The 27,614-nt window shown below is 43.2% G+C and overlaps 2 protein-coding genes across 2 annotated transcripts; both read left to right on the top strand.

Annotated features, from left to right (window-relative positions):
* The first annotated feature begins 5,262 nt into the window (after positions 1-5,262).
* LOC308563758 (cyclin-dependent kinase 4 inhibitor B) lies at positions 5,263-9,611 on the top strand. The gene is made up of 2 exons (XM_081151177.1): positions 5,263-5,770; positions 8,004-9,611. Exons 1-2 carry the CDS (start codon positions 5,615-5,617, stop codon positions 8,262-8,264), a joined length of 417 nt encoding a protein of 138 aa, XP_081007303.1. The 5' UTR covers positions 5,263-5,614; the 3' UTR covers positions 8,265-9,611.
* An 8,886-nt stretch (positions 9,612-18,497) lies between these two features.
* Positions 18,498-21,208, top strand: LOC308563757 (tumor suppressor ARF-like). Its single transcript, XM_081151176.1, has 3 exons — positions 18,498-18,658; positions 18,982-19,217; positions 20,806-21,208. The coding sequence occupies exons 2-3, from the start codon at positions 19,025-19,027 to the stop codon at positions 20,901-20,903; spliced, it is 291 nt and encodes a 96-aa protein (XP_081007302.1). The 5' UTR covers positions 18,498-18,658; positions 18,982-19,024; the 3' UTR covers positions 20,904-21,208.
* Positions 21,209-27,614: the final 6,406 nt, after the last annotated feature.

Genomic DNA, 27,614 nt, shown 5'->3' with positions numbered 1-27,614 from the left:
TTATCCCCAATGAAAGATTATTAAACATAGTTCAGAAATTTCTGAGTAAAAAGTAAATTAAATATGTAATTTATGTTAAGTAGCAGTCTTCAAAAGAAAAATAAGATAAAGTAAAACTCTCAACTCATTGATCTCTTCAGCATAATTTTCAAGAAATTAAGCTCCCAGGAACTATCTGTACTTCGAGAAAATGTCTTCAGCTAACTCAACCTCTCACATATCAGTGGCTGCTAGAATCACAAAGAGAGAGAGAATCAGACTATAAGCCCTCTGGTGACGTTTATAGTGCTACTTAGGAAGTATTTTTACTAAAGTATCAAATCTGAATCACATCCAGATTCTGGATCTAAATAATAAATTACAAGAAACATAGGTGACAGAGAAAAATGTTAAATGTCATCAAGCATTTTGAAAAGTCCTGACTTGAGAAAATTACAGAGCTAACAACCCAATTCCTGCAACAAGTAAATTGAAAGGAAAGGGGGAAAGAAAGCGGGGAACCTGTAGATTAAAAGAGACACAAGAGACTGGCCTCAACTTCAACCAATTTCAATGTGTTGGTCTTATCTTTATCCATATTCCAATAAATAATTCATAAAAGTTAAAAGGAAATGAAAAGTGATGTGTGTAAAAACTGGAGTAGATTCTTTAATGAACTGCATTGCGCCCCCCCCCCCAACATTCATGTTAAATCTTTAACCCCCAGTATCTCAGAATGTGCCTGTATTTGAAGATGGGGCATTTAAGGGGTAATTAAGTTAAAATAAGTCTGTTAGTGTGGGCCCTAATACAATCTGACTGGTGCCCTTATAGGAAGAGAAAATTTGGGTGCACAAGAGATACCAGGGGCTTGAGTGAGCGCTGGTGAGGAGGCTGTAGGAGCGCAACCATCAGCAAGCCAAGGAGAGGAGCCTCAGGGGAAACCAAAACCCAGAAAATAAATTCCTATTGCTTAAGCCATCCGATATGTGGTATTTTGTTATGGCGGCCTTAAAAAACTAATACAGATGCTAAAATGATGAATAAGCCCACTACTCTATTAAACTTAAGAAACACATACAGGGATGTAGAAGGAGATACACTGTGGGTCCTGGAGCCATAAATCTCAGCTGATGAAATGGAGAGAATCAAGCCTCCTGGGAGGAGGCGGGTCATACATAGGTTGAAAAAAAACACAAAAATTACTTTGAATTTTCTTCTCTCCCCATTTAGAAACAATGTGTTGGATCTAACCATATGCAAATTATGTCACTACTCCTCTGGTCACTCATCTGATTCTATTCACACTTTTATAGTGAGTTCATGTATAGTTTCACCAACTAGCATATACACATTACCACTAGGGATCTGTGTTATGTATAATACTGAAAATGACTCTACTCCTTCCCTTCTATTTACATCCAAAATTTGAGCCCTAGCCAGTTTTGCTCAGCAGTTAGAGCATCAGCCTTCAGACGGAAGGGTCCGGGGTTCGATTCTGGCCAAGGGCACATATCTCGGTTTCAGGCTCGATCCCCGGCCCTGTCAGAGAGAGTGCGGGAGGCAACCCATCGATGTTTCTCTTACATCAATGTGTTTCTCTCTCTCTCTCCTTCTCTCTCTCCCCCTTCCACTCTCTCTGAAAAGCAATGGAAAAAATATCCTCAGGTGAGAATTAAAAAATAAATTGAAAAAATAAAATTTGATACCAATTTACCATTTACTTTCTCTCTCTTCTGGCTTATAAATTACCCACCCTGTTAAAAGGCATAGCAATGACAATACCAGGTTTCAGCTGCCCACTATGTTCCCATCCATTCCATCTCTTAAATATGTTCAAAGCATTAACAGCAAGTTGTATTGCATACTAGAGACAGCTGGGTTTCAGGGAGAGGTAAAATGTTTCATCATCTTCCTCTACTGCCCAAGACAAATGTGCTATTGTATTACATGTGCAATGTCGTCTTTGAAGCCTATTAAGGGTATGCTGTGAGGTAAGCCACCTGGAAAATACAGTGTAGACTAGAAAATAATCATAAGCCAGTTTATTGCTCTTTTTTCCAGTTAAGCCTACCATGGCCACTGCTAAAAACAGTGTAATATAAAGAGTAGACACTCTGAAGCCACACAAGTTAGACGCTACCTCCGACAGTGATTAACCAGTATGCAAGTTACTTAACTTCTCTGATACTTCTGTTTTGTCTGTAAAATTGAGATGCTACTGCATGTTGCATAAGGGTTTTATGAGGATTGAATGAAATAATACTTGTAAAGCACTTGGAACAGAGTAGACAATAAGTGTAATGTCTCCTCTCTTCTTTTAAATATAGAGGATATTTAATATTCTTTACGTAAAAAATACTAGATAATCCAATAATATTTGGAAACCATGTTGAGTGAGCACTTCAGTTTTGTAGAGAAGTCCCTCGAGCTTCCATGTGATTTTCTTTGAACTTCAGGGAAGAAAAGGCTTTGGAAAATCAAGTTTGAAGATTCCTGGGGAATCCTCAGCCTGGAGAGGATCAGGACCACCCAGACAAGCCGAGGCGGAAGGCGCTGTCCGTGGTGCTAGGAACCGCCATACCCCTGGCAGCGATTCCCCGCCCAAAGTTCTTTGCCAGGCAGCTTGCCCAGCGAAGCTCATGTATATGGCTCCTGGTAGTCTCAGTCATTCTTCCCACTGGTTTTTCACCTGTCTTACCACCCTTTATCTATGTCCGCTTTGACTATATATATATATATTTATTTATTTATATATATTTATATATAAAATCTTATATATATTTTATATATATATATATAATCAATATTTATATATATAAATAAAATCTTCCATCTCCTTATCACCTCAAAATAGTTTTTCTTTTTCAGACACTGTCCATGCCCACCACTTAAGAAGGTGGCTCAAAAATTGTCTCGGGCTATCTTTTCATAACCTCTTTGTTAAGTTTCAGAGAAATCCGTGGCGAGAACACAGGAAACAGTTAGTTTCCAACGCATTCTTTAAAGTCTCTTCAGCTGCCAACTCCTCTAAGAAACTTTCCCTGCAACCTCATCTTGACTTAATTTCCCTTCTTCCTTATTTCCAAAGTACCCTGTAAATACAAGTCTAAGTCAAATTATCATATTAAACTGAAGCTCTCTATTTATTTGCTCTGAGTGCCATTAGGGAAAGTGTCTTAAAAGCTAAGACCTATATCTTATTCAGGTGTGGATTCCTGGACACGCCGAACTAAGTTTGGTTGAACTAAATTTAATTACTGGATTCATTAGAGGGAAGGTATCAACAACATGCCTTTATTTTTATTTTTTATTTAAAAAAAAATTAATAATGACATTATTGCAGGAGTCCCCATCACCCCTTTGCCCACCTCCACCCTCTCCCATGTCCCCCAACAACGTGCCTTTTATGGGCAACCTGCCTTGTGACATTTGGCTGTGCGCTGAATTTCGTAGTAGCTAGGCTGTTCTAATATATTCTGGACTGAGCTCCTTTGCCACCACGTCCATCTATATCAGTCCAGTGACCCAGCCCCTGAGGGTGACTAACAAGGAGCCCATGCCATGCATTTTAAAGAGTCTGCCTTCCCGCTGTCCGTCTTTCCTCTGTCTCCTCCCTTCCTCCTACATATCTGCAACCCCCAACACGCTGCATGGAGGCTGGCCCCAGAGACTAAACAGAAACAGTTCATTCGTGCTTTTCATCCTAAAGTAGACTCCCATTCATCTGGCCAGACCAAGGAACAGAGCCACCATCCACACACAAAAGGACGATTTCTTTTTCCAAATAAGAGTAGAGGCTCAAATAAGAGCAAAAGGCAGAGAAACTAAAAACCCTAGAGCCTAAGAAACACAGGCAGGGCCAGGGAGAAATCCCTGTCACTAGTACCTCCTCCTTCCCTTCCCCAGCCAGGTGGATTCCCACTCCCTCTGTCAGAATGTCTTCAGCCCTAACCAGCACTTCCATACAGGCCCTCCTTCCTTTAAAGAGCTCTTCCTCGGCGACTTGAGGGGAGGGGAGTCCAAGCCAGGGTGTGCTAGCAGTAACATACGGAGTCTCATTTGTAAGTAAGCAAGCCATTGCCCTCCCTTTAAGAGCCCTCCTCCTTGGCACTCTGAACCAGAAACGATCTGGTGATTGAAAACTATTCAGTGTTAGGAGAGACCCACTTTTGTGTAGTTCCTCACCAGAGTTTTTAGGCAACAGGCACAAAACTTGTGGTTCTCTTCCTCTTTCAATCATGAGTCAGCTATAATTTTTTTTTTTTTTTAATCTTTAAAGCAATGCATTAAGGCAAACTCACCTAGGAAGATCAGGAAGAAAAGCACTTGGCCTTTAAATCTTCAGAAGAAGACTTAATGGCAGGTTCAGCTTGTTTAATGACAGGTCCAGCACCACACCCCTGTTTTATTGTGTTTCATTATTGCTGCATAAGTTTCCTTTATTACCCACGACACATAAAAATCAAATACTTGCTGGGGGTGAGTTTTAATAGGTAAGAGTGCAAACAAAAACTGTTTAAATATCATGAAAGTGAGATCTCAGATTCTTAAAATGTGTATTTATAATTTTAAGTGTCTAATGTGTTGTCACTCTCAATCTAAAGGTGGTGTGTGTTTTTAAAAGGATTGTGCCCATAACTCAAAGATGAAAATAATAAAAAGCACATCCAAAACAGGATCCTCAGGATTTTTCTCAGAGACTGATTTTTGACTCATTAACTGGAAGACACACCCAGAAGGAAACTGCTGAGGTCGATGGGAGATGTGAAGTTAGCGAAGTTCAAGTACTGCCTGGGGATGAGTTTAACCTGCATGACAGGTGCAGAGCTGTCAACGTTCAGGCGTCCTAAGAGGAGACCGAGTGATTTTCAAAGCCTTTCTCTCAGCTATTGATTCTACAGTAAGGAGCAACTAACGTCTGCAGCGTGAAACCAGCTGGCCCAGGTCTGAAATGCTCTGCTCGGCTTGCAGAGGGAGGGGCTCGGCGTATTGATTCAACATTTCCAGAGCCCTAGCCAAGGCTTTGCTGGACCCCGGCGCGCGAGGTTGCGGCCTCCGCAGTCCCCGGCCCGGCGCATGCGCCCCTGCCCCTTCTGGGCCGGCTCCCCCCAACCCCGCCCCTTCGCGTCATCCGCGGCTCTGCGGGCCCCGCCTCCGGGCCCGCGGGGGGAGCTCCCCCGAGCCCGCCCACCGCACCGCCGGGGAGCCCAAGGGGGCGGGGAGAGCCCGACGCGCCGCCCCCCTGGACCAGACCTTTCCGCTCGCCGCCGGCTCTCCACTCCGCGACCTTCGCCGCCGCGCGCTGGGGTCGCTGTGGCGCTCGATCCCGCGCTCGGTCCTGCGCTCTCCAGCAGCCGCCGTTGCGCAAGGCGCCTCTTCCCGGGAGCGAGCTGGGCGCGTCCGCTAATTCGCCGTCGCCAGGGGAAAGCCCGATTTAGGACCGCGGCGCTTGGCTTTTGCAAGGGCCCCCAAGTCACAGAAAGACGGCGGGAAGGGGACTTGACTGGAGCTGAGCGGAGCTCTCCCGGGGAGGAGAGTGCGCCCGGGCGGCGTGGGAAGGGGCGGGGGAGTGTCGTGGAGCTCACGGACGGCGGTGGGTCATCCGGGCCAGCTTTTGTCTGGTGTCTGCGAAATGTGGGAAGAGAACAAGACCATGCTCGGCGGTGACAGCGGCGACGCGGGCCTGGCGAGCGCCGCGGCGCGGGGGCAAGTGGAGACCGTGCGGCAGCTCCTGGAGGCCGGTGCGGATCCCAACGGAGTCAACCGCTTCGGGAGGCGCCCGATCCAGGTAGATGGGGCCCTGGGGCTGCGTCGGCAGGGGGCGCACGAACGCGGGGCAGCGGCCTCCGGGAGACGCGTCTGGCACGAAGGTCTCCACTGTTTCTAGCTAGAGGTGTGGAGCCCAGATGGGAACCAAAAATCCTAAAGAAAGGGAATGGAAAACCCACTGCATCAGTTTGGTGTTCTTTTTAATGATGGGAAAAATATCAGTATATCCTCTCCCTTCTCAAGATCAGAGATGTGTTGTGTCTGTATGCCTACTTTCAGCGACAGAGATAAATTACAATTTACACATTCTGGATTGGATTTAAGGAATCACACAAAGTCGTAGCACATGAGAAAAAAATCACCGTGAACTTCTAAGCTGCGATATGAAATTACTTTGTATTCTTTTTCTAAAGGTGAATTGAATCAAGGAACCAGACAGGATTCCTAAACCACAATACTTATTCCTTTTATTTTATGTTAGCATTATCTCTTGAGCATTACATAAGAAAAAATGCATCTATGGATTTTTATTGTTTAATTACCATGCTGAATGCTTGGATTACAAAAGCACACCTCCCCCCCCCTCCACGACTGTTAGGTACTTTTTAAATGGAAAAGAGTCTTCATAAATAATTAGCCTCGTCATTGTTAAGATACATTTATTCAATATGTTTCTTATCCCCGCTTTAATTAGTACTGATATATTTTTAACTCCTCTAAAATCTAAGGTAATGTTTTTGTGCTTTACTGTTGACTATTATGGTCATATCTAGTACTCATCTCACCATCACCTTCCAGAACCAAGCATCTATTAACAAGTCCTGTTAATAGTGTAGATTTTAAAGAAAAAAAAATGTGTTCATTTCTTTAGAATTCTTAGAAAAGTGTTACAGGTAATGAGGGAAGGTTCAGAACAGCAAAAATTATGGTAAAGTAGTTCTTAAAGACTTCAAATTATACTAATAATTATATAAATAGGCTTTATTCATAGTTTTAATTCATCATTTTCTGGGATATTAAAAAACCACTTCCCCCCCCCTTTTCTCTATATGTGAAACAGCCTTTATATTGCTAGTAGGAATGATAACATATCTTGATTTTAAAGCAAGGAATTGGATCCTTCTAATATTTGTGAAACAAAACAAAACAAATTAGTATACTATCTTTCAATAACCTGGTACATTTTAATACACAAAGTCACAAGAACAAATAATTCCATTTTAGATATTTAATTGTCAAAATTGTTTCATTGTTAAAATAAGGAAGTAAATGCTTGCATAATGTATATGTATACATATGGGTACTATAGGATTACTGCCCCAAACATCCTTTTTCTGTTATACATTGTTCTGATTCAACTACTGACATCCAAGTTCTTTTCATATAGCAAAACATTTACTGTTTAACATTATAAAATCCTAGCACATTATAAAATCCTGTACAATATAAATGCAGTGTTTATTTTACATGTTACATTAAATAGATCACCCTCTAAACTTTGGCCCTTCTCTATAACATTAAGTTAAATGTTAAAATGATGAACCATTTATTACCAACAAATTTCTTTTCATTATTTTATCAAACAATGTGTGACTTTCTTTACTTTTCCCCCTATATCTCCAATTTTTGCTCAAAACTTGCAGGACTATGTTAAATTTATAAGCACAGACATACATGGCTAAAAAGCAAAGGCCTTCCACAGGGGATTTACTATGAGAACTAAACAAAGCAAACCTTATTTTAAATTTAGTTGTTTCTTCTTTTCTCCCCTAAAGTATCACACTAACTTCTGATCTGTATCAGCTGACTCCCTGATAAAGATTTTTACACCTGGATTATGAAGGGAGGAGGGAGCAAGGGAAATAATTTAAGATTTTAAAAGCCTTTAAACTTAATTCCACCTATGTCACTTCACAAAAGAGATTCCCACGTTCGAATGGAAATCAATTGTTTTCTTTTTCCTCACAGTGACAACAAGCCCTGTATCATCAGCTCTTTCCTGTCTGGGCAAGTCTGGAGAATAACCTGAATCTTAATTAGTAAACAATACACACGGAGGGGGTGGGGAGGCTGGGAAGGGAGAAATGTTGCGTCAGCAAATGAAGCTGACCCAGACACCCGAGGCTGGTGAGCGCCTCTGCCTTACGTGGGCACTTCAGGCATAGGTATTTCTTTGGAATGGTTCTGCCTGTCCCTCCCTAGGCCTGGATCTCGCTTGCCCCGCGCGCTGACCACTGCGCTCTCCCCCGCAGGTCATGATGATGGGCAGCACCCGCGTGGCCGAGCTGCTGCTGACCCACGGCGCGGACCCCAACTGCGCGGACCCCGCCACCCTCACCCGCCCGGTGCACGACGCCGCCCGGGAGGGCTTCCTGGACACGGTGGTGGCGCTGCACCGAGCCGGGGCGCGCCTGGACGTGCGCGACGCCTGGGGGCGCCTGCCCGTGGACCTGGCGGAGGAGCGCGGCCACCGCGACCTCGCCCGGTACCTGTGCGCGGCCGCTGGAGACTGACCGGCGCCCGTGCCCGGGAGACTGTCGGCCGGTGCGCCAGGTGCCCACAGTGACTTTCCTTTCCTCCCCAGTTCCCAGTCCCTAACGTAGTTCCACGAAGGCCCCGACGCGGATGGGAGGCGGGGAGCCTGAGAGCCTTCCCTGGCTACTGGATTCCTCACGGGGAAGGCGGGGCAGGCCGGAAATCTATCATGTTTCTTTTCTTTTCTTTTTTTCCTGGATCCCCCCCTCAACACTTGTGGCGAAGCCAGACGCAGAAAGGTGGGGCAAGAAGAGTTTCAGTGAGATGCTGGAGCGGAATGTTCAGTTCCCAGGTGTCGTTCACTGGAGAAAGGTGGTCTCCCACGAAGCCCCTGATGGGAGCGGGAGGCCGGGGAGACTGAGCCGCACTGCCCTGGAGGGAGCTCCGTGTCAGCCCCCCGCTTGGGCTTCAGGCACGGGGGCGAGCCGGGCACACCTGAAGACCGAGGGCCGGAGGACGATGGTGACGGTCGCCTGCGAGTGTCAGTAGGCGCCCCACGCCCCACTTGTTCAAGAGACACAACAAAGTCACCTGCAAAACCGTGTGCACTGGAAATCCCGAGACAGCGCCACCGGAGAGAGATGCGCAGAGAAGACGGGAAGCACCGAGAATTTGCCTTTATATCCTAAAATCCCTGGGTCAGGTGGATGCGAGACAGCTCCCAGGAAGAGGCGGACCCTTGCTGTTTGTTATTCAGTCCAGGAAAGCTTCCCCTGGCCTTCCAGAAGCCCAGGAACGGAGTGAAGCGGTGGGATGTAGGAGACAAGCTGTGCGGTGAACTAACGGTTTGCTCCATCTATTTAAGATAGGGATAGGACACAGACGCGCCCCTTTAAATCGCCACTTGAAAAGATTTCGTGATATTTTGTACTTCTGAGCTGCTCTTCAGCAACAGTCTTACTTAATGGGGAGACTTTAAACAAAGTAACTCATGGCCCTTGGTAAAGAGAGAAAGAACTGCAGCTCTTAAATGAAGCTATCCAACAGTGCCAACGCCTAGATTACTCTCAAGCTTATCCTATTTATTTGTTAAATTTCCTGTTTCCTTTACTAGACTGTCTTAGGGGATCAACTGTGAAACAGTCCAATGTCTTTTACAAGATCCGTGCACTTACCCAGTAAATTATCTCCTGATATTTCCCAAAGGGTTGCTGAAAGAGTAGATTGAGTATAAAATTGTTGAAAATGTATGGTTATGACTCGTGGAATGTCTTAATATCTGCTAAAGGTGCACTGCTTTGGGACTTAATTTCCAGTGTTGCTTGATTCATTACAGTATTGAAAGAACTGATACTTCACTGCTTTAATAAAGAAAAAACAATAGAGTTTGGACTCCAAGATGTGGGTAAATTGGCCTTACAATGTATATTCATGGACTGACCACTAACTCCTGAGAAATGTTAGACTCAAAGGGGTTCACATCTCTCACTGTAATAATTGTTAAGTGATCCCAACAAAAATTTATAAAAAGTGGTTCCACATACATTGAAAGATTTATACATGTAATGTGTGTGTGTGTTGTATGAGAGAAAACAAAAGTTAATTTGAGAGATTTATAAGAAGGAGTGCCTTTGAGCTAAATTAAAAAAAAAATTTACCTCTCCATCCACTCTTCATTCCCCAAATGAATATATTACTGAGGAAACTTGATTGAGAATCAGAGTATATCTTATTGGGGGAAATATATAAGCATTTATTGACACATAACTTGTGCGAGCATGCTCTAAAATACATTTGTTCATTTAACGCTTAAAATAAACCTGGGAGATAGGTATTGTTTCCCATATGAGGAAAATGAGAGAAATATCAAGTAGCTTGTCAAAGGTCACAAAATATTATTAATTCCATGGTTGTGCAAAATAAGTCTCCCTGGCTCCAAAGCTTATGGTGGTTTGGTGGGGTTTTCCTACTGCACTATCCTATTCTCCAAAATGGTTAATGATAAATATAAAGTCAACTAAAGCTTTTTGAAACAGAAACACTTTTTCTCCCTTGTAAGGGATCTCCCTTGTAATTTCCTCGGGTACTTTTTTTTCCTATAGTGTCTAATAAATCTGAACAGATTGTTTTAAATCTATTTTAAAATGTCAGCTATATGAAGAATAGCTCCCAAAAGAGTGACATAAAAAACACTTTGGGAACAAAAAATAATGAAATCCCCATTTTCAAATTAAGCCATAAGGGCAGTAAATACAATTGTAGTTATCACTTAATTACCCAGGCATTACTGACTACAAGAATAGTATTTTTAAAGTTTATATTGTTTTACAATTACTAAGAAGCATTCTGCATAAAAGAAGTCAATTGATCATTTTAAAATTCTCCAATTGATTTATAAAATCACTTATTTTGCCCTCTAATTCTTAAGTCCCAAGAACATTCAAATTTGCTAGTTACATGAGGTGGAGTAATGAAAAATAATAATCCTTTGAAATTAATGTGAAATGTGATTTCATTCCTAATTTGAAGAAATTGTGGGATCTGATGATAACTTGATATTAAGGGAAACTAAAGAAATGTGGTTTTGGATCTCACAGTAACATATTACATTGTTTTTTATTTTATAAATATCTAAATATTTATATCTAGCAAGAAAGAGCAGATGGAGGAAAGAGGAATTAAGACTTGATTGGAAGATAGAAGACCTGGGCTTCACTATTGATTCTTCAACTAATTAGGTCCATGGCTTACGAAGCCATGTAACTTTGATTAATCTCAATTTTCCTCATCTATAAAAGGTGGAAGTTGGACTATATCACTTCTAAGTTCCCTACCATCACTAAAGTTTTATCCCTTATGAGTTTGCTGTACACATGACTGTGAGGGCTGATATTTATTAGTAATAATTTTGCCATGGTATGAGAGGCGAGGGAAGATATATAGAAGAATGGAAAGGAAATTAAAATTCTGGAGCCCTAGGAGGAAAAATTCTTTATAAGCGCCACCTCCACCGGTTGGAAAATAACAGACAAGTTTATGGAAACTGAGACAGAAAAGATGCTTTGCAAAGCAAGTACTTAGTTTAATTTTAAGGTCTCTCTCACCTCCTCCTACCTCTGATTTTTCCTGATGCTTTTTGCATTTCTCTCATGCCACTCACAGGCAAGAGGAGAATTTGTTTCTTAAAGTGAGATAAGGGAGCAGACCCAACAGATTTATAAAATAAAGCTGAAGTAGGTATTTACAAACTAATACAAATGCTCGGGAAGAAAAAGTGGTCTTTACGTGAGTGTAGTTACTAGACCAAGGGATTCTGACCTAAGTGGGGTTGGCTGGGAGTTAGAACCAAAAGAAAAGGTTAGGGATGTTAGAAGGAACAGAAAGGACAAAGGCAAGAAAATGCTAAAACACATAGAAGTCATCAGAAGAGGAGTAACTCTGTAAACAGATGTCATGGATCTTACCCATTTCAAAAGGTATGTCGTTTCTGGTTTGTCTCCATTGGGTGCCTTGAAACCTTAGGTCCTTACATTTTGCCTGGGTGACGGTAGGAACCTGCATCACCTAAGTTTGTGCACGTCAGCCGTCTCAGGAGGGCAGGAGGTGAGGTGCAGAAGCAACCCAAGGAACAGAGGGGCGTGGTGGTGTTTTGTGAAAGATGGGTCAATAGTCCAAGAGAATGAATCAAATTAAACCAAACAAACTGTATATGGTCCGCATGCTGATGAAATCTGGGAAATATTTCCAGGCTTAAAATAATGGGAATCTGCTCATTCCTCACTCTCCTGATTTTCCGTAAGACTTCGCTCAAATTCAGCTATTATAAATGGAACGGGTCCTTCCTTGCCTCTTGAATCCCCCACTCAGAAGACTTTGATACTATTCCTGGCATAAGGAAAAAAATACAGACATGGTAATTTTTATACGCCATCCCTTTATTATGTTCTAAAGGAGAGTTTGCTTTGAGGCCAGTGCCAGTGAAGATGTAACTGGCATGGCTTACATATTAAGCGCAATACTATAAATCAACAAGTACATCAAAACTGAGTACCCAGCTCTGATGTACTAATTTGAAGTTTGAAATAAATATAAACCAAAGATTTTGCTGGTACAAAAAAATAACAATGAGAGGTGTATGAAGATGACATGCTGACTGTCTCACAACCATCTATATTATGCTGGAAGTTTACAAAGGAACCCCAAGCACTTATGAATCCCATTCCCACTCAGGAGTCCCTGGCTTAGACGCCCAGTAGATATAGAGAGTCAGTGCTGGCACAGAAAATATTTTCCAGCGGAGTTAAACAAAACGTTAAGACCAATTACAGTAATTAAACTGTGCTTCATTTCCCTTTCATATTTGGCCTCCTCCCAAAATGCATAATCTGCTATTTAGCTGTGTCCTTATTTGAATACATTATGATAGGGTTGTGCTACTTTTTGTGGGACCCTTTCATATTCGACCTCTGGCTCTCCTTTTCATTTTAAACAAACTTCCCTCTGTCTTTTCACCCCTTCACAAATTTCTCCATCTCCTTGCCTTAGCTAAAAATGGGTCTCCCTAAGAATTCCACTCTCTTCTGCACCAGATCCTAGGTGCTGACTGGGCTGTGAGCAACAGAGTGGGGGCCAGACTAGGAATGAGTGTATGCTGTTTGGGTGGCTTTCGATAGTCCCAAACCAAATATGTAAGGATTACCCATTATTCTTCAGGTTTTCACTAATCTCTTAGTAGAAATAATTGCATTTTGTTTTCTTTATCAGAGTAAACTGTAATTTCAGTATGTTTTCACATATTTTATAATGTCTATAAGACATAACATCTAAACATAAAACAGTAAGCAAAGTATTCTGTTCACAAACCCACGGATAGCTCAACAGATACTGACAACACATGGAGTTGCCTTCTGAAGGCTAAGCGTTGGAAATACTTATACTCAGTGTCTCCTCATTCCATCTGTGAATTATGCATTGCTGAGCTCTACCGTCTTTCCTAGGGCACAGCAGTATCCTTTATGGTAAGTATCCTGTCTCCCCTCCCAACATGCCACCTAGAGTTATAAACTATAACCTTGCCTAAAATACGTTTATGCCTCTACTACTCTCTACTCTAAACTGCTTTGATATTTAGAGTTATTGCATAAGGATCTATTCCAGGATTTCAGGAGCCTTTTAATGCATTTAAATACTATCATGAACAACATAATTTAATGTTATTCCCTTGGTAGGAAAAAAATTAAGTAATATTTAATTTTAGATTTGTCCCCAGGTATTTATTATATCTGTACAATGATGGTGCTCTCCCCACCAGTCATTCCGGCCAACATACAGGAAAGTGGTTCTCAACCGTGACAAATATCTGAATCACCCCTGGAGATATTATAAATACAGATTTGCTGACCAACTTCAGGTCTTCAGAATTAGAATCTCTATGTTTGGGCCCCAAATTTCTGTGATTATTACTTTAATATTCTTGTTCATGGTAAACTTTCAAACAGTACAGAAAATAAACAGAATTAAGTAAAAATCTCCTGAAAACTTCCTAACCCCTAATCTCACTTCCCAGGGGCAACCACTATTTTTTCAAAAGTTTTGACTAACCTTCCAGAAATAAATATATATACATAATTGTAAACACCCCTCTCCCAACATTTAGAAAATGTAAATGGGATCATATTATTCTGAAACTTTTTTTTACTAGTAATAGATCTTTGACAACTTCCGTCATCAGAACATATAAATACACTTCATTTTTTAAAAAAAATTAATTGATTTTAGAGAGAAGGGGAAGAGAGAAAAACAATTGATGAGAGAAAGAGAGAGAGAGAAATGGAGAAACATTTATCCATTGCCTCCTATACATGCCCCTACCCACCCAGGATGTAACCCTCTACCTGGTATGTGCCCCGACTGGAATCAAACCCACAACCTTTCCGGGTACAGGACAATACTCCAAGAAACTGAGCCACAGCAGCCAGGGCTACACTTTGCTTTTTTTATAGCTACATAGTTTTGTGTTTTATGAATGAACCCAATTTTTTTAAAAACCAGTCTCCCTTCCACAAACATATAAACTGTTTCCTTTTTTTTTTTTTTTTTGCTACAACATATGATGCTCTAAAGAACCTTCTTTTGCATTGTTATATGAGCTGCCTGTAGCAATTTATAGGAGAAAAATTGCTGAGGCTAAGGGTACATCTCTCTCTCTCTTCCCCACCCCCCCCACAGAGTGAGTCCTTACATGTGTGTCTGTGTGTAAAACCTTTCCATACGTATGAGTCCATATATACTATATATAAGTGTACGTATATCTTCAATACTTACTTACAAATGTGTACATATACAGGGGTGGGAAAAGTAGATTTACAGTTGTTCATATGGAAAAGGGCATGCAGGTTATAATTATAATAATACAGTAACAAACTCTGTGTTTCCAGTATCACAACTGCAAACCTCCCTTTGTCCACCCTTGTATATTTATATACTTATATGTACTTTTCATAATTTCATGAGTTACAGGAGTGGAATTGCTGAGTCAAGGGTACATGTGTATTTACATATGTATATATACATATACATACATATATAATTTTTCCATACACTAATATGTACACTGCCCATATACACTTCCAAAATCTATTTTTATATGTACCTTTGTATACTTATGAGTTATAGGAGTGGAACTGCTGAAACAAAGGGTACATATATGCACATACAATTTTAATAAATACTGTAAAGTTGCCTTCCAAAACAGTTGCACCAAGTTACAATAATGTGTAGGAGTAATTGTTTCCTGATAACTTTGCTAATGTTACCACTCCTTCTTGTTTTTGCCACACCTACAGGTATGTCATTGTTTCCGTTATATTGCTTTACTAATAAAATTAAGTATCTTTTTATATATTTTTGACCACTTGACTATTTGCATATCCTCTGCTATAAACTTCCCATTATATTGTTTGCTCACTGTTTACTGGGTTTTTTTTCCCCTCATTTATGTATTTATTTATATGTTCTATAAATTAGTCTTTTGTCATATATTCAAAAAATTGTTCTTAAATCTTACGTATGGTGTCTTTTGCCTTATACCTTTGGGGTTTCAGTTTGAGCATATACAATATTAGGGAAGTTTCTCTGAGAGTTTTGATAATCAAGAGATACCTAAGTGGGAATGGAGACTGGTGCAGCCACTGTGAAAAACAGTATGGTGTTTCCTCAAAAAATTAAAAATGGAGCTGCCTTTTGACCCAGCAATCCCACTTCTGGGAATATATCCTAAGAAACCTGAAACACTAATCAGAAAGAATATATGCACCCCTATGTTTACAATAGCCAAAATCTGGAAACAGCCCAAGTGCCCATCAGAAGATGAGTGGATAAAAAAGCGGTGGGACATTACACAACGGAATACCACTTGGCTATAAAAAAGAAGGACCTGAAGAGTATTATGCTAAGCGAAATAAGCCAGTCAGAGAAAGACAAATACCACATGATCTCACTAATATGTGGAATCTAATGAGCAAAATAAACTGACAGAGTGGAACCCGGAAGCCTGGATACAGGGAATAGACTGGGGTGCCCAAGGGGAGGGGGAGGGGGTGACTAAATAAAGAATGTGAAGGGATTAGCTAAGGAATATATATGCATACCCCATGGACACGGACAATAGTTTGATGAAGGCCAAAAGAGGGGGAGGCGGGGGTTGGTGGAGGTGGGCAAAGGGGGAGGCGGGAATGTGGACACCTGCAATAATGTCAACATTAAATATCTCTTCATTAAAATAATAATAAATTAAAATTTAGAAAAAGAAAAAAGCAAACGAATGAAAAATAAAATATGCAAAAACTAGAGAGAGGGAGAGAGAGAGAAAGAGAGAGACCTAAGGGAAAACTAGTGTCCAGGAGCAGGGAAGGACACAAGACAGACTATGTTCAGTAAAGTACCCTCGTCTATCTTAGCCTATGGGATGAATTTGCTGATCCAAAATAGGTAATCATTTTTCTCAGTTCAAAAACTTAGAGAAATCTACACAGTCAGGTTTTTTTAGGCCCAAGGAAGAGAGTAGGGAAAAGCTCCAACATCAGTGCTTCTGTCTGCCAACATGACCCACCAATAGCTCCCTCCCTCGGCCTTCTGTACAACAGAAAGACCACAGGCTTACAGTAGAAAGAGTTTGATGATTCCAGCCCCGGCACTTGCTGGCCATAAAGTGTCCAAGATTTGAGCCCCTCTGGGCTTCAGTTTTCTCGCCTGTAAGATAGGGGTAGTAATCCCAAATTCAAAGGACCACTGTGACGATACAAATAAGTAATACGAGCCAGAGAGCGCATCCATGTCATACTGCTCAGTTCTCGGTCACTCATTCTTCGCGTTTAGCACCGAGCCAAAAGTCTTTGGAATGCCACAGATGTATTGTTGTGACTAAAGGTTCATCTTCATAATTGCATTTTGCTGAGTCTAATGTTAAAATTAGATCGAATTCCCCTGCATACCACAAGTAACAAAACACAGGTGTTGGGCAGCAGGGGAAACCCAAGATCGAATCTAAGTTTAAATTTTAACATTTATATTCACTGAGCACAGAGCTTACTGTATAACACTCTCACTCAGTCCTCTCGCTCCGGTGGCATTCCTCTGAAGCGGGCAGCCCCCCTCATCCCCAGAACAACTTTGGGTGGCGAGGAAATGGCCACGCAGGTTAAGCTAGGCAGGGGATGCAATGGCCTGGCGCAGGACAGAACAGGAACCGGCTCGCGCGGAGTCCGCACACTGCTGCGAGAGACAAGCAACAAGCAATTACACAAGATAATTTCTGCAGGCTAAGTGCAACGCGAAAACGGGCAGAACGCGGCGGTAGGATGGCACCGGCAGGAGGGGAAGCGGGCCTGAAAGGGTGTTCGTTCTGCAGGGGCGGGGGCGCAGGTACAGGGGCCTCGGCGCCGAGCGCGGCCTTCCCGGAGGTTCTAAGTGAGTCCCGTCCGAGAGCCGAGAGGTGCTTTTGTAAAAATGTAGCGAGTCGCTGAAAGCGTGGCAACTTCAGGCTGGTCCCTAACTGACTTTTCAGGCAAGCAGCCGGTTAGACCGCGGCGCCCCGTGAGGAGGTGAGGGATGGAGCGGGGGGAGCCTGCTGCTGGCTCCGGCCGCTCAGACACGCTCGGAGGCCTTCGGGCGACCCGTCGGCGCTCAGACCCCGGACCCCCTCCTGCAGGTAGGCCACGGGGCCCCGCACGCGCGGGCGCCGCCACCAGGCCCGGGCCTACTCCCACATCCTCTCTCGCACGCCAGGCCGGCCAGGCCTCGCCTCCGGCCAGCGAGGCTCTGGGCCCGTGAAGACTAATTGTAGGCCCGGAGGTTGGGGCACAGGGTCGGCACCGCCTGCCTGAAAGCGGGGTCCTGGGCTCGACTTTCCGCCTCCCGGAGCCGGGGAGCCCGCAATCGAGCTGCATTCAAACCCCCGCCCAGCCCCCCCCTCAACCCCCCCCCCAGCTGGGACGCGCCAGGCTGCGCGCTGGAACCCGGCTCGCTCGCGTCTCCCGGCCGCCTCCGCGTCCTCAGCTCACCCCTCCTTTAAGCTGCTTCTTCCTTTCCTCCCCCCCGCTTTTCCTGCTCCGGGTGGACCGCGCCGGGAAGGGGGAAGAGCGCCCAGGAAGAACAGGGATCGGTGATGTCAAAGACGAGGGGGACGTGGGCGGCGGGGGGCAGAGGGAGCGAGCGGAGGATCCCGGGGCGGGAGGCGCGGGCGCGGGGAGAAGCCGGCGGCCGCGCGAGGCCGGCAGGGCCGCGGAAGCGGAGCGCGGCGCAGGGGTGGGTGCAGCGCGCGGGGTGCGGGAGCAGCCGGGGGGCGGGGAGCGCCGAGGCAGCAGGAAAGAGGAAGATGCTGAAAGGTTAAAACCGAAAATAAAAAAAACCGCCGGGTGAAATGACCGCCAACGCGGGGCGCAGACGGAGGGAAGGGGCGCGCGACCCAGCGGGGACCCCCCCGGGGGTTGGGGCTCCGCTCCGCCTACCTGGTCGGGCGCCGGGCCCGTCGCTCCCCCGGCGCCAGCGCCGCGCACCTTCGAGGTGTCGCGTCTGCTAAAGCAGCGGTTTCCTTTCATTCTGCTCCTTTCCCAAATCTTGAAATAGATTATAGCGCCATTTCTTTCAAAACTGACATCCAGCCTCCTGAATGGCGGGGAGAGCAGTGACGTGATCTCGCTTCTTTTTCTTTCTTTTTCTCTTTGCTGCACATTCGGGTCTGGAGAATGGGAAGACCCTCGGCGGGGGACGCGCGGACGCAGCGGGGGCGCCGGCGGCGGCGCGGGGAGCGGCGGAAACACCGCGCGCGGCTCGCGGGGGCCTGTCAGGTGACGGACGTTGAGGGGGGCGGGCGCCTGGAGAGCGTCGCCGTCAGGACCTGGAGCTGTCACCCGGCGGGGCGCCGAGGCTCCGTGTGCGTTGGGGGGAGGGCGGTGGGGGTGGGGGTGGGGAGCGCGGATGGGCGGGAAAGAGGCGATGGGGGAGGGAGAGGAACCTCGGGCATTCGCCGCGGGCGCGCGCACCGCCCTCGGCCCGCCTTTCCTGCGCGCGCCGGGTGCCGAACGGTCCCGAGATCTTGGGAGATCGCGGCGGAGGGGGCGCGCGCGGGGGGGCGCGGGTGCCCGCCGGGGGGCGCGGGGGCGCGCCTGCTGGGCGGGGATGGGCCCCTCCGCGGCCCTGGGTCTCCTTTTTAAAGAGGGGGGCGGGCGCGACGCTGCTCACCTCTGATGCCAATAGGCAGCGCGGCGCAGCTCCCGCTCAGCTCCGCGGCGACCCGAAGATGGTGCGTACCTTGCTGGTCACCGTGCGGATTCGGCGCTCGAGTGGCCCCCCGCGAGTGAGAGCGTTCGTGGTGCAGATCCCGCGGCGGAGCGGCGAGCGGGCAGAGCCGGATCTGCGGGCCGCCGTGGCCCTCGTGCTGACGCTGCTGAGGAGCCAGCGCAGAGCGCGGCAGCCGCATCCTGGAAGAGCAGGTAGGAAAGGCCGCGAAAAGTCCCGAGGGAACCTGCCCCGCAATCCTCCCGTTTGGTGTGATTTGACACACATGTAAATCATCTTCCGGGGGAGACTGGAGGCTCCTTGCAGCCTCCACACGGGTCACACTTGCTCAGAGAGGCGGCGCTCAGTGCCGCGCGCCGCCGAGCCCCGACCCCGCGCACACCTTGGTCCGCGGACTCCCGGGCAGCCTGCGGGTTCTGCGCCCACCTCCCAGGTCCTCCCGGTTTCCCGGGCGGGACGCCGGTGCACACTCACCGCCGCCGCCGCCACCGGGACACACACAAGGTGTGTTCCTCGGGCGCTGTGTTTGGCCTACAGGGAAGTGTCACTAACGGTCTGTTTTCGGGAGGCCTCCTTTCCCTCCCCGGCCCCCCTGCGGGCTCGGCCGTCCCTGCCTCCCGCCGTCGCGGGCGGCCTGACTTCCAGACACAGGAACCTTGGTGGAAGTTTCCGTAGCTCCTGAGAGGAGACGTTTGCAGTCAGCGTGGGCTTTCGTCGCGAGTGGCAGGTTTTCTGGTCGGGACGCATTCAGATTTCTCGGGACAATGGCCTTATAAACCTAGAAGAGAGTGGTAAATCCAAGGGATCCCCACCAACCGTATTTTAATCATCTCAAGCCACAGTTAACATTTTAAAAAAAAAATGAGGCCTACTTCTTGAAAAACAGGCTCACTCCTAGGTAGTTTTGTCTTCCATCAGATAACTCGATGGGGTCGTTGTAATTTCCAGTGGGCAGAATAATGAAAAATATATATGTGTAGTTACAATGTGCAGAATCCTGTTAGAACTTGGGTAATAAATCTAAAAAACAACTTAAGGAGGTTTCATGTTTGAGACCATCCCGGTTGCATTATTTCCTCAGGAATATAAATTTTGAAAAATGCAGAGAGGTGATTAGTTTTTGTTGTAACGTTAATAGACTTTTTGACATAAATATAAACTGTTAAGACGATCAGTGTTTAATTAGGTGCTTCAGTTTCTATTGGCAAAAGTCTACAAACAATTTATTAGGTAAATCACATTTTCTTTTTCAAGTTATTATGAAAGTTCAGGGGGGTTTTTTTGTGGTGGGTTTTTTTTTTTTTTTTGGTTTGTTTAAAATAAAACAGATGTCCCTTTTTCTCCCCAAAGACCCATTCCACCCCTGTCCCACCCCCTCTACCAAAAGTTCAGTTTTTAAAGAATCGAAGCAGGAGCTTATAAAGAATTTCATAGGGTGATCCGGGTGGGTGTTTTTTTTTTTAATGGTGCTTTATTCTTAACAGCAAACGTTTAGCCACTATGATACGTTTTTTAGTATCATAGTTGTTAATATTACTCTCTCTATAAAGCTATTTTATTTAAATTATTTTGTACTAGAAATACATAGTAACAAAGAAAATGTTAATCTATGTAAATACTATAATTATGTGTTTTCTAGTTTAGGAATGCACAATATAATATTGTGATTAAGTTGTAGAAAATATTTTATAGTATATTGTATAAAATGTTAAAAATATAAAAATGGTATGTTCATTGAAAGAAGCCATTTATTTTTTACTTGTGGATTAAATCAATTTTCAGGAATAACGTGTGAAGTTATTTTAAAATGCACTGACTGTATGAAAAGCCCAGTTTTCAGCAAATATCTGAAGACAGAACACATGACTTCGATAGACTAGAGTGGCTTGAAAATATATGGAACTCTCCAACTTCGTATGTGAAATTATACATATAGATGAACATCTGAAAGTATTAATTCTAAATGATAAGTGATTATATATTGGGTAATTATGTTGGGATTTATGCAGTCTTTGAGAGCCACATTGCTAAAGAATAACTTGTATTAATTATTTAATAGTAATGCAAATATGTAAGATGTTATTACTTTAACATTTTTTAGTGTCTGCAAATCTGTTCACTATGACTTTTTATTTTTATGACTGAAAATCTTATATAATAAAATTCCACATCACTAGTTTCTCATCACACGTGCCTAATGAATTACATTAATTGGTTAAATATTCATTTGTTGACTACTACTTGGGAACCCTTAGGGTTTTTAGTGTTTTCTCAAGGTAAGCGCTGCATGGTTAGCATAAACCGCCACTTCCATTGCGTACCTGATCCCCCGCTTGTACTGTGTTCCCAGTGAACAATAACCCTTTCAGGAATCAAGACTTAATATTCAGTTACTTACTTGAGGACTCGTGAATTTTAAAATTCCATTGTCTCCTAAGGTAACAATGATGTAGCCTCTTGCTGTCTATGTCCAGGATATTTTACAGGTCTGCTAATTGCATATTAGTTCATCACCACCGTCATGGTAGAGTTAAGGTAAACCATTTTCCCAGCATCACCTCAAAAATACTTTCCTAACAGAAGGCGGAACATCTGCCCCAGTGATTTTACTCTTTTAAGACCTTCAGACCTTTTTGAAAAGCATCACAATCTCAGCCGCGCTCTAACGCTCGCTCTGCCTACTCACAACGTGGTTCCTTTTAAAGTAACTAGTAAATATAGGATAAATATGTAGCTATACCTATTCTCAAGGCGCCTGGGGTTAGGCCTCTGGTCTCAGCACTTGCCCCCTCTCTACTGACTTTAGGCTGGGGCTCCCCGCCTCCCCGAGCTGGGCCAGGGTGGAAAAGTGTGTTCCCAGGACCCCAAAGAGAGCCCACAGTAGGAAGTGGGACTTCAGTTGCTCTCAGAACCTCGCCTCCCCCACTCCTCCCACCGCCCCCCCCCCAACCCCTCAGGCCACCTCTTGGACCAATTCCAAGAAAAGATGCCTATCCCGAGATTTAATTTGCAGTTGGGGTAGGGCTTTCCAGTAAGAGCTCAGATGCTGGCCCGATTATCACCCCACTCCACAAACACATTCCTTCTACTTTTATAGCCTCCCCTGGGCCTCGCCCCTCACCCCAACTATTTCCACAGGTAAAATTTGATCAGAATAACAGTGACTGCAAACCAGGGGTTATGTGTAGAGCAGGACCGGGGGCTTCACTGGGTGGGGAAGGGTGTGGGGGCAGGCGGAGTCCGAGCGGGCCTTGTGGATTCAGAAGTGCCAGGGTGACAGGAGACATTCATTCGTAGGTCACTTCCCTGGCTGGAAACTGGCCAGGCCTTTTTTCTCTCATGAGGGGAGGGGTCAGAGTGGGTTAGGTATTTTTGAGAAACCCAGAAAAGCCTCGGGGAAGTGCAATCCCAAGACTCCTGGCCCTTGCGGGGCCTTCCACTCCAGGTGGCGACGCCACACCCTGTTCCTCTGTCTGGGTTGCAAGACCACATGGAGAATGGCCGGTAGGAGTTTTTCAGTGATTTCTCCCAACTGTCTTCTCCTTATAATGCAGCTTTCCCCATGCTGGAAATTTCCCCCCTCAGTTTAATCATCCCAATGAAATCATTTATTAGGATGAAAGAAAAAAAAAGTCTGTAAGTCTTAAAACAAAATCAGCTTCTTTGACAATAAGCCAGACAATGGAGAAAACCTTGGGAGTCAAGACTGTTGGGAAGGGAAAGGAAGGTCCTTTTCAAGGCTCTGGTCCGTTTTAGAAAATGCCTCCCAATTTAGGACCTCCACAGATTCACCATATCCTAATTCGTGGCATTTCAGCGTGTTGGGGACACACTTTCCACCAATCCCACGTGTACTGAAAAATTGTTGACTTTATTGTTAATAGTGTTTGCTTTTTAAAGAAGGGGGTATTGAAGAAAATCTCTGCTTGTCAGTGCAGTTGTTTATTTCATGAGCCCTAGAGTGATTGTTGCATTTGGGCAGAACTGCACGATCAGAAAGAAATAATAAAGGGGAGGAAAATTAAAACCTTCAGCTACAAAATTTAACACGCCAGTACCTCAGAGGTCCTTTGAAAAAGAACAAGTTGATTTTTATTTTTTTATATTATAAGTAACATAATGGCTTTGTTCATAAAAATATGAACATTTTTATCACAAATGACTTTTTAATTCTCCAACACTAGCTTTCAGTTTTCCCCTTTACTTAAAAAAAAAAAAAAAATCTTAGAACTTATTTAAATGGTCGCAAAGCCCATAGGAAATTTGTTAGAGAAGCAAGGTTTTGTAGAGGTCCAGAACTCTAGGAGCAAAGATAGGTAGTCTCTTAAGCAAACTGAAACTAATAAAATCGTGTAGAATGGTGTAAATAAATGTCCCTTTACTTCCTTAATTCAAGCCTGAGGAGAATGAGGAGTCGAAGCAGCAGCAACAATCGGCAGCACTGTTACCTGGGCTGTTGTTCAAAACACGTATTTCTGGGGCTTACACCCAGGAAGTCTGATTCAGCAGATTTGCTTTGGGTGCTCTGGAGGGAGCTTCTGTTACGGGTGCCTTATTGGGACACCACTGACAAATATGGCCAATGTGCCTTTAACCTTATTTTTGCTTCTTTATTTTTAAATCGAGGTCCAATTTACTTAAAATTTTAAGTAAGCTTTAAAATTTTAGAATCCTCCGACCACACTTTGGGTCCCAGGACACTGAATGTGAGTCATCAGGAGGAGCTATTGTACCAAGCGAGGGAGAGCCCTGGTTATTTTCTGATCTTTTATCTGGACTGGAAAAGACGATCTCTTCCAATACCATCTTTTTTCTATACCATCTTGCCACCCAGACAGAGAAACCCAAAAGCACAAGGCCTTTCAACACTCCAGTTGCCACCTGGTGTGGAAGGGCACAGATTTTCATGATCAGAACATATCTCGGCGGGGCAGAAGGTGTTAACAGAATATACTTGCGTGTTAAAGCTTGTAGCACGAGACAGAAAATCTCCACATGAGACATCCATGGGATCGAGTCTTTCTGAAACACTGTATACGCTTACCCCCTGTTTGCACAGAATGAATGGTGCTTTCTGGATAGAGTAATCGTGGTTTCTTTCATTTCACTTTCTTATCCAAACCAGGAGTCATGCTGGCTAACCTGACAACCTAAAATTATGAAAGCGGGGGAAAACAAAGCGCAGGAGTGTCTCACAGGTTTAAATTATATCTGAGACCAAGCCAACATTGTAGCAAAATGTAGCGAGAATAGAATAAAGCGATTATGGACAAAATGATGGGTCCTTGGGTCTCTGTAAAAACACACTGATCAGAGGGGAAATGTATATGGCTAATGGAAGCTAGAAAGCAACTTTGCAAGAACTAAAATGTTATGCCCTCCAAATTATATTCATCATTATTCTGCTTTTAAATAGAAATTTGTTTAATGTTGCATCGATTGCTTTGCTGATGTGTAAAGGTTAAAAGCTTACATTTTGGTTTCTTTTTTTTTTTTTTTTTGAATGCCACCATTTTCTTGCTCTGCTTGGCCCCGGCTCGCAGAGCATCTGACTCAGCAACTGTCCAATTCTTTCACCCAATTTAAAGAAACAGTAGCTATCGAAAGAACAATGACTCCCCCAATTGCAAACCTTTCCCACCCTGTAGAACAAGTAGTATATTGTAACTTTAATTATTACATGTGTACACAACATGGGACACTTTGAATTTTACTCCACTCGATTTCCATGCTGCATAGTTGGTGTTTAATATATTTTATATAATATATGACTTAAGCTTATTGAAACTCTCAAAAGCATATGGTCAAGTTTCCTTTCTCTTTTCCTTCAAAATAATTATAAGGAGCTTAACCATAATAGAGCTCATCGACTTACGTTATCTCATTTTAATTGTCGATTATCCTCATGTTTTAGGGCTTCTGTTGGTCATGTCATAGACTGGAGACTGGGGCTCAGATACCTTGTTGCAAGGTCTGCTAAAAGTCATTGTGCTTCTTATCCCAAATGCCTTTACTTTATACTTTATAACTGCCTCTCCGGTGACTATATCGCTTCTAACTAGCTGTTCCTTTGTAAGTTGTTTAACTCTTTTGGGTTTCTGTTTCCCTCAGCATTAACCACATATGTTCCGGTAAACATAGATTGATTGAGTGAATGAAAAAGTTCTGAAAACATAAGGCAATACAATGAATAATAACTGAAGCCCTTATGAGCTCTAAAAGCCACTGAAACTCATAATAAAACAGGGGAATTATTTTTTTTCAGAAATTTTCTTTCCCAGAATAAAACTAATTCAAAACCCCCTTGTAAATTAAATGTAAAATACTTATTCCCACTTTGATTTAAGAACAATCAATGGGAAACCTATGTACCAACACAGGAATCACTTGAAGGATGAAGTAGAAAGGTTACTTTCTTAGAATATATGACCTGAGATTAGAGTCCATGTCCTTTACTTACTAGATGGGTGATATTAGGACTAAGTACTTAAAACTCAGGGCTTTCATTTTCTCATTCGTAAACCTGAGGTGGTACTCCATAGTATTCATCTAGTAAGAACTAGGCCAAATAGTATATATAAAGATACATCGTAAATATTTGATTGACATACATTTGTTAATTATTGTTTAAGTGCCTAAATAGACTTTTTGTTTTGTTTAATGTCCTTAAAAAAAGTTAATGTACTTTTACAGTAAATGCCTACTTAAGTAGAATTTAATTATTCAGAGTAGCTAGAAATCCCTGAATAACATTTTAAAGAATAGACATATCATAATAAAAAATATATTTATTTATTCAATCCCTGGCATGTTCTAAGGTGTCAGGTAAAATTCATGTGAATTTCATTATTTTTTACCCACACATGTGCAGAAACCCTATAGAATGGCCTTTACAGTGTGACTCTAAACTTCTAGTATTCATGCTGCTAAATAGATGTCATTAAACAATATTCCTGAACCTCTGTTTTCTAGGATAAGAAATCAAATTAGTTTTAGAAATTAAAAAAAAAATTATTAACCTGCTTTTAATTTATCGAAAAATTTGAGAACCCAGAATAATGATTTCTGGAGGGAATACTGAGGTAATAGACCCTTAATTCCTTCATCATGGTTGCCACAGTCTGACTATCTGAATCAATAGCTTTAGTGTAGAATTTTCTTTAAAAATTTAGTATAAAAAGTGTATGTGTGTGTGGTCAAAGGAAAAAGGGGAAGAAACATTAAAGGCATCCTCAAAATCGTCAAAATGTCTGCCTTAGAAGACAACCTTCAAATGCAAGCCACAGATGTATTTAAGTCTTCTAGTAACTACATTGCAAAAACTAAAAAGACCTAGGTGGAAATTATTTTTAAATAGATTTAATTTAACCCAATATATAAAGATATTATCATTCCAATGCACATTACTGAAATATTTAAGATCATATGAAAGCCATTGCTGAAATATTTCATTTTATTCTCTGCAATAAGTCTTTAAAATAAGTGGGCATTTTCCACTTGTAGCAAAACTCAATTTGGACTAGGCATATTTGGAGTGCTCAGGAGCTACATGTGATTAGCAGGAATCATATTGGACATCACAAAGCCAAGTACCAATCTGTGAGAAATACAGGACAAATGAGCATGTCAGCCTCACCATAAGGATTCAGTCAGCAAAATCCAGACTGGGGAATTCAAAAGATCAATAGCTGGTTTCTTCAACAAATTAGTGTCAGGGAAAAAGATTGAAGAAGAATCTGTAGATTAAGAGATTGAAAAGACAAAGGAGAAAAAGAGGCAGGAAAAATTTAAATGTAGTGTTATAATTCGACACAGGTGATAAAACTATAAGCAAAGCAAAAACACTATTTCCATAAGTGTTAGGATAGTGGTTACATTTGGGGAGGAAAGGGGGCTTTCACCGGAGTGATAGCATCTGGATTGGCTGACAAAGTGTTATTTTCTTTAACTGGGTGGTGGTTACATCTTATAATAATTCATGATACATTTGTATTAAGCAGTTTTACAATAAAGTGACATAAAATAAAAAAAATTTAAAAGGTGACCTTCAGCTATTAATATTGGCATTTAGTAGGATACCGAAGAGACAAAATATATTAAATATGCTTCCTTAAGGCAAAATTGACTTAGATATATAAAACTGATGGAGAGTAAACATAAAGTATATTCTATTTTTTTTATTTTTTAATTTTTGTTCAAAATATTACAGATGCCCCCTTTTCTCCCCAAAGACCCATTCCACCCCATCCCACCACCACCCCCAGTCCCTCCCCCCACCACTGTCCGTGGCCTTGGGTTGTGCATATATGCATATAAATTCTTTGGTTAATCTCTCCACCCACCCACCTTCCTCCATCCCTCTGAAAGTATATTCTGTTAATATGGCCTTTTTAAAAAATGAAGTCTGGAAGTTACAATCTGAGCTATGAGAAAGAAAAATATAAAACTACACCCTCAACCCAGAGCCTCAAAGGAAAGCTTGAGTGGAAACGTTAAATGTAAGTGAAAGGTGCTAACACATGAATAGGAAGCACTTTTTCATCTATTCAGGGTTCATACACATCATCAAGAAGTTGGTTTCTGAATCCAGG

This window comes from Miniopterus schreibersii (genome assembly GCF_964146895.1).
Source record: "Miniopterus schreibersii genome assembly, chromosome: 11".
NCBI classification, from domain to species: Eukaryota; Metazoa; Chordata; class Mammalia; order Chiroptera; family Miniopteridae; genus Miniopterus; species Miniopterus schreibersii.
Note: the sequence above shows the minus strand (reverse complement) of the source record. Positions and strands in the feature narration are given on the sequence as shown.

Bases quoted from the DNA above. Each gene is read 5' to 3' on its own strand.
- LOC308563758 (XM_081151177.1), top strand. From the start codon at position 5,615: ATGTGGGAAGAGAACAAGACCATGCTCGGCGGTGACAGCGGCGACGCG. The intron at 5,771-8,003 runs GTAGATGGGGCC...TCTCCCCCGCAG, and splicing joins TCGGGAGGCGCCCGATCCAG to GTCATGATGATGGGCAGCAC.
- LOC308563757 (XM_081151176.1), top strand. From the start codon at position 19,025: ATGGTGCGTACCTTGCTGGTCACCGTGCGGATTCGGCGCTCGAGTGGC. The intron at 19,218-20,805 runs GTAGGAAAGGCC...ATCAATTTTCAG, and splicing joins GCCGCATCCTGGAAGAGCAG to GAATAACGTGTGAAGTTATT.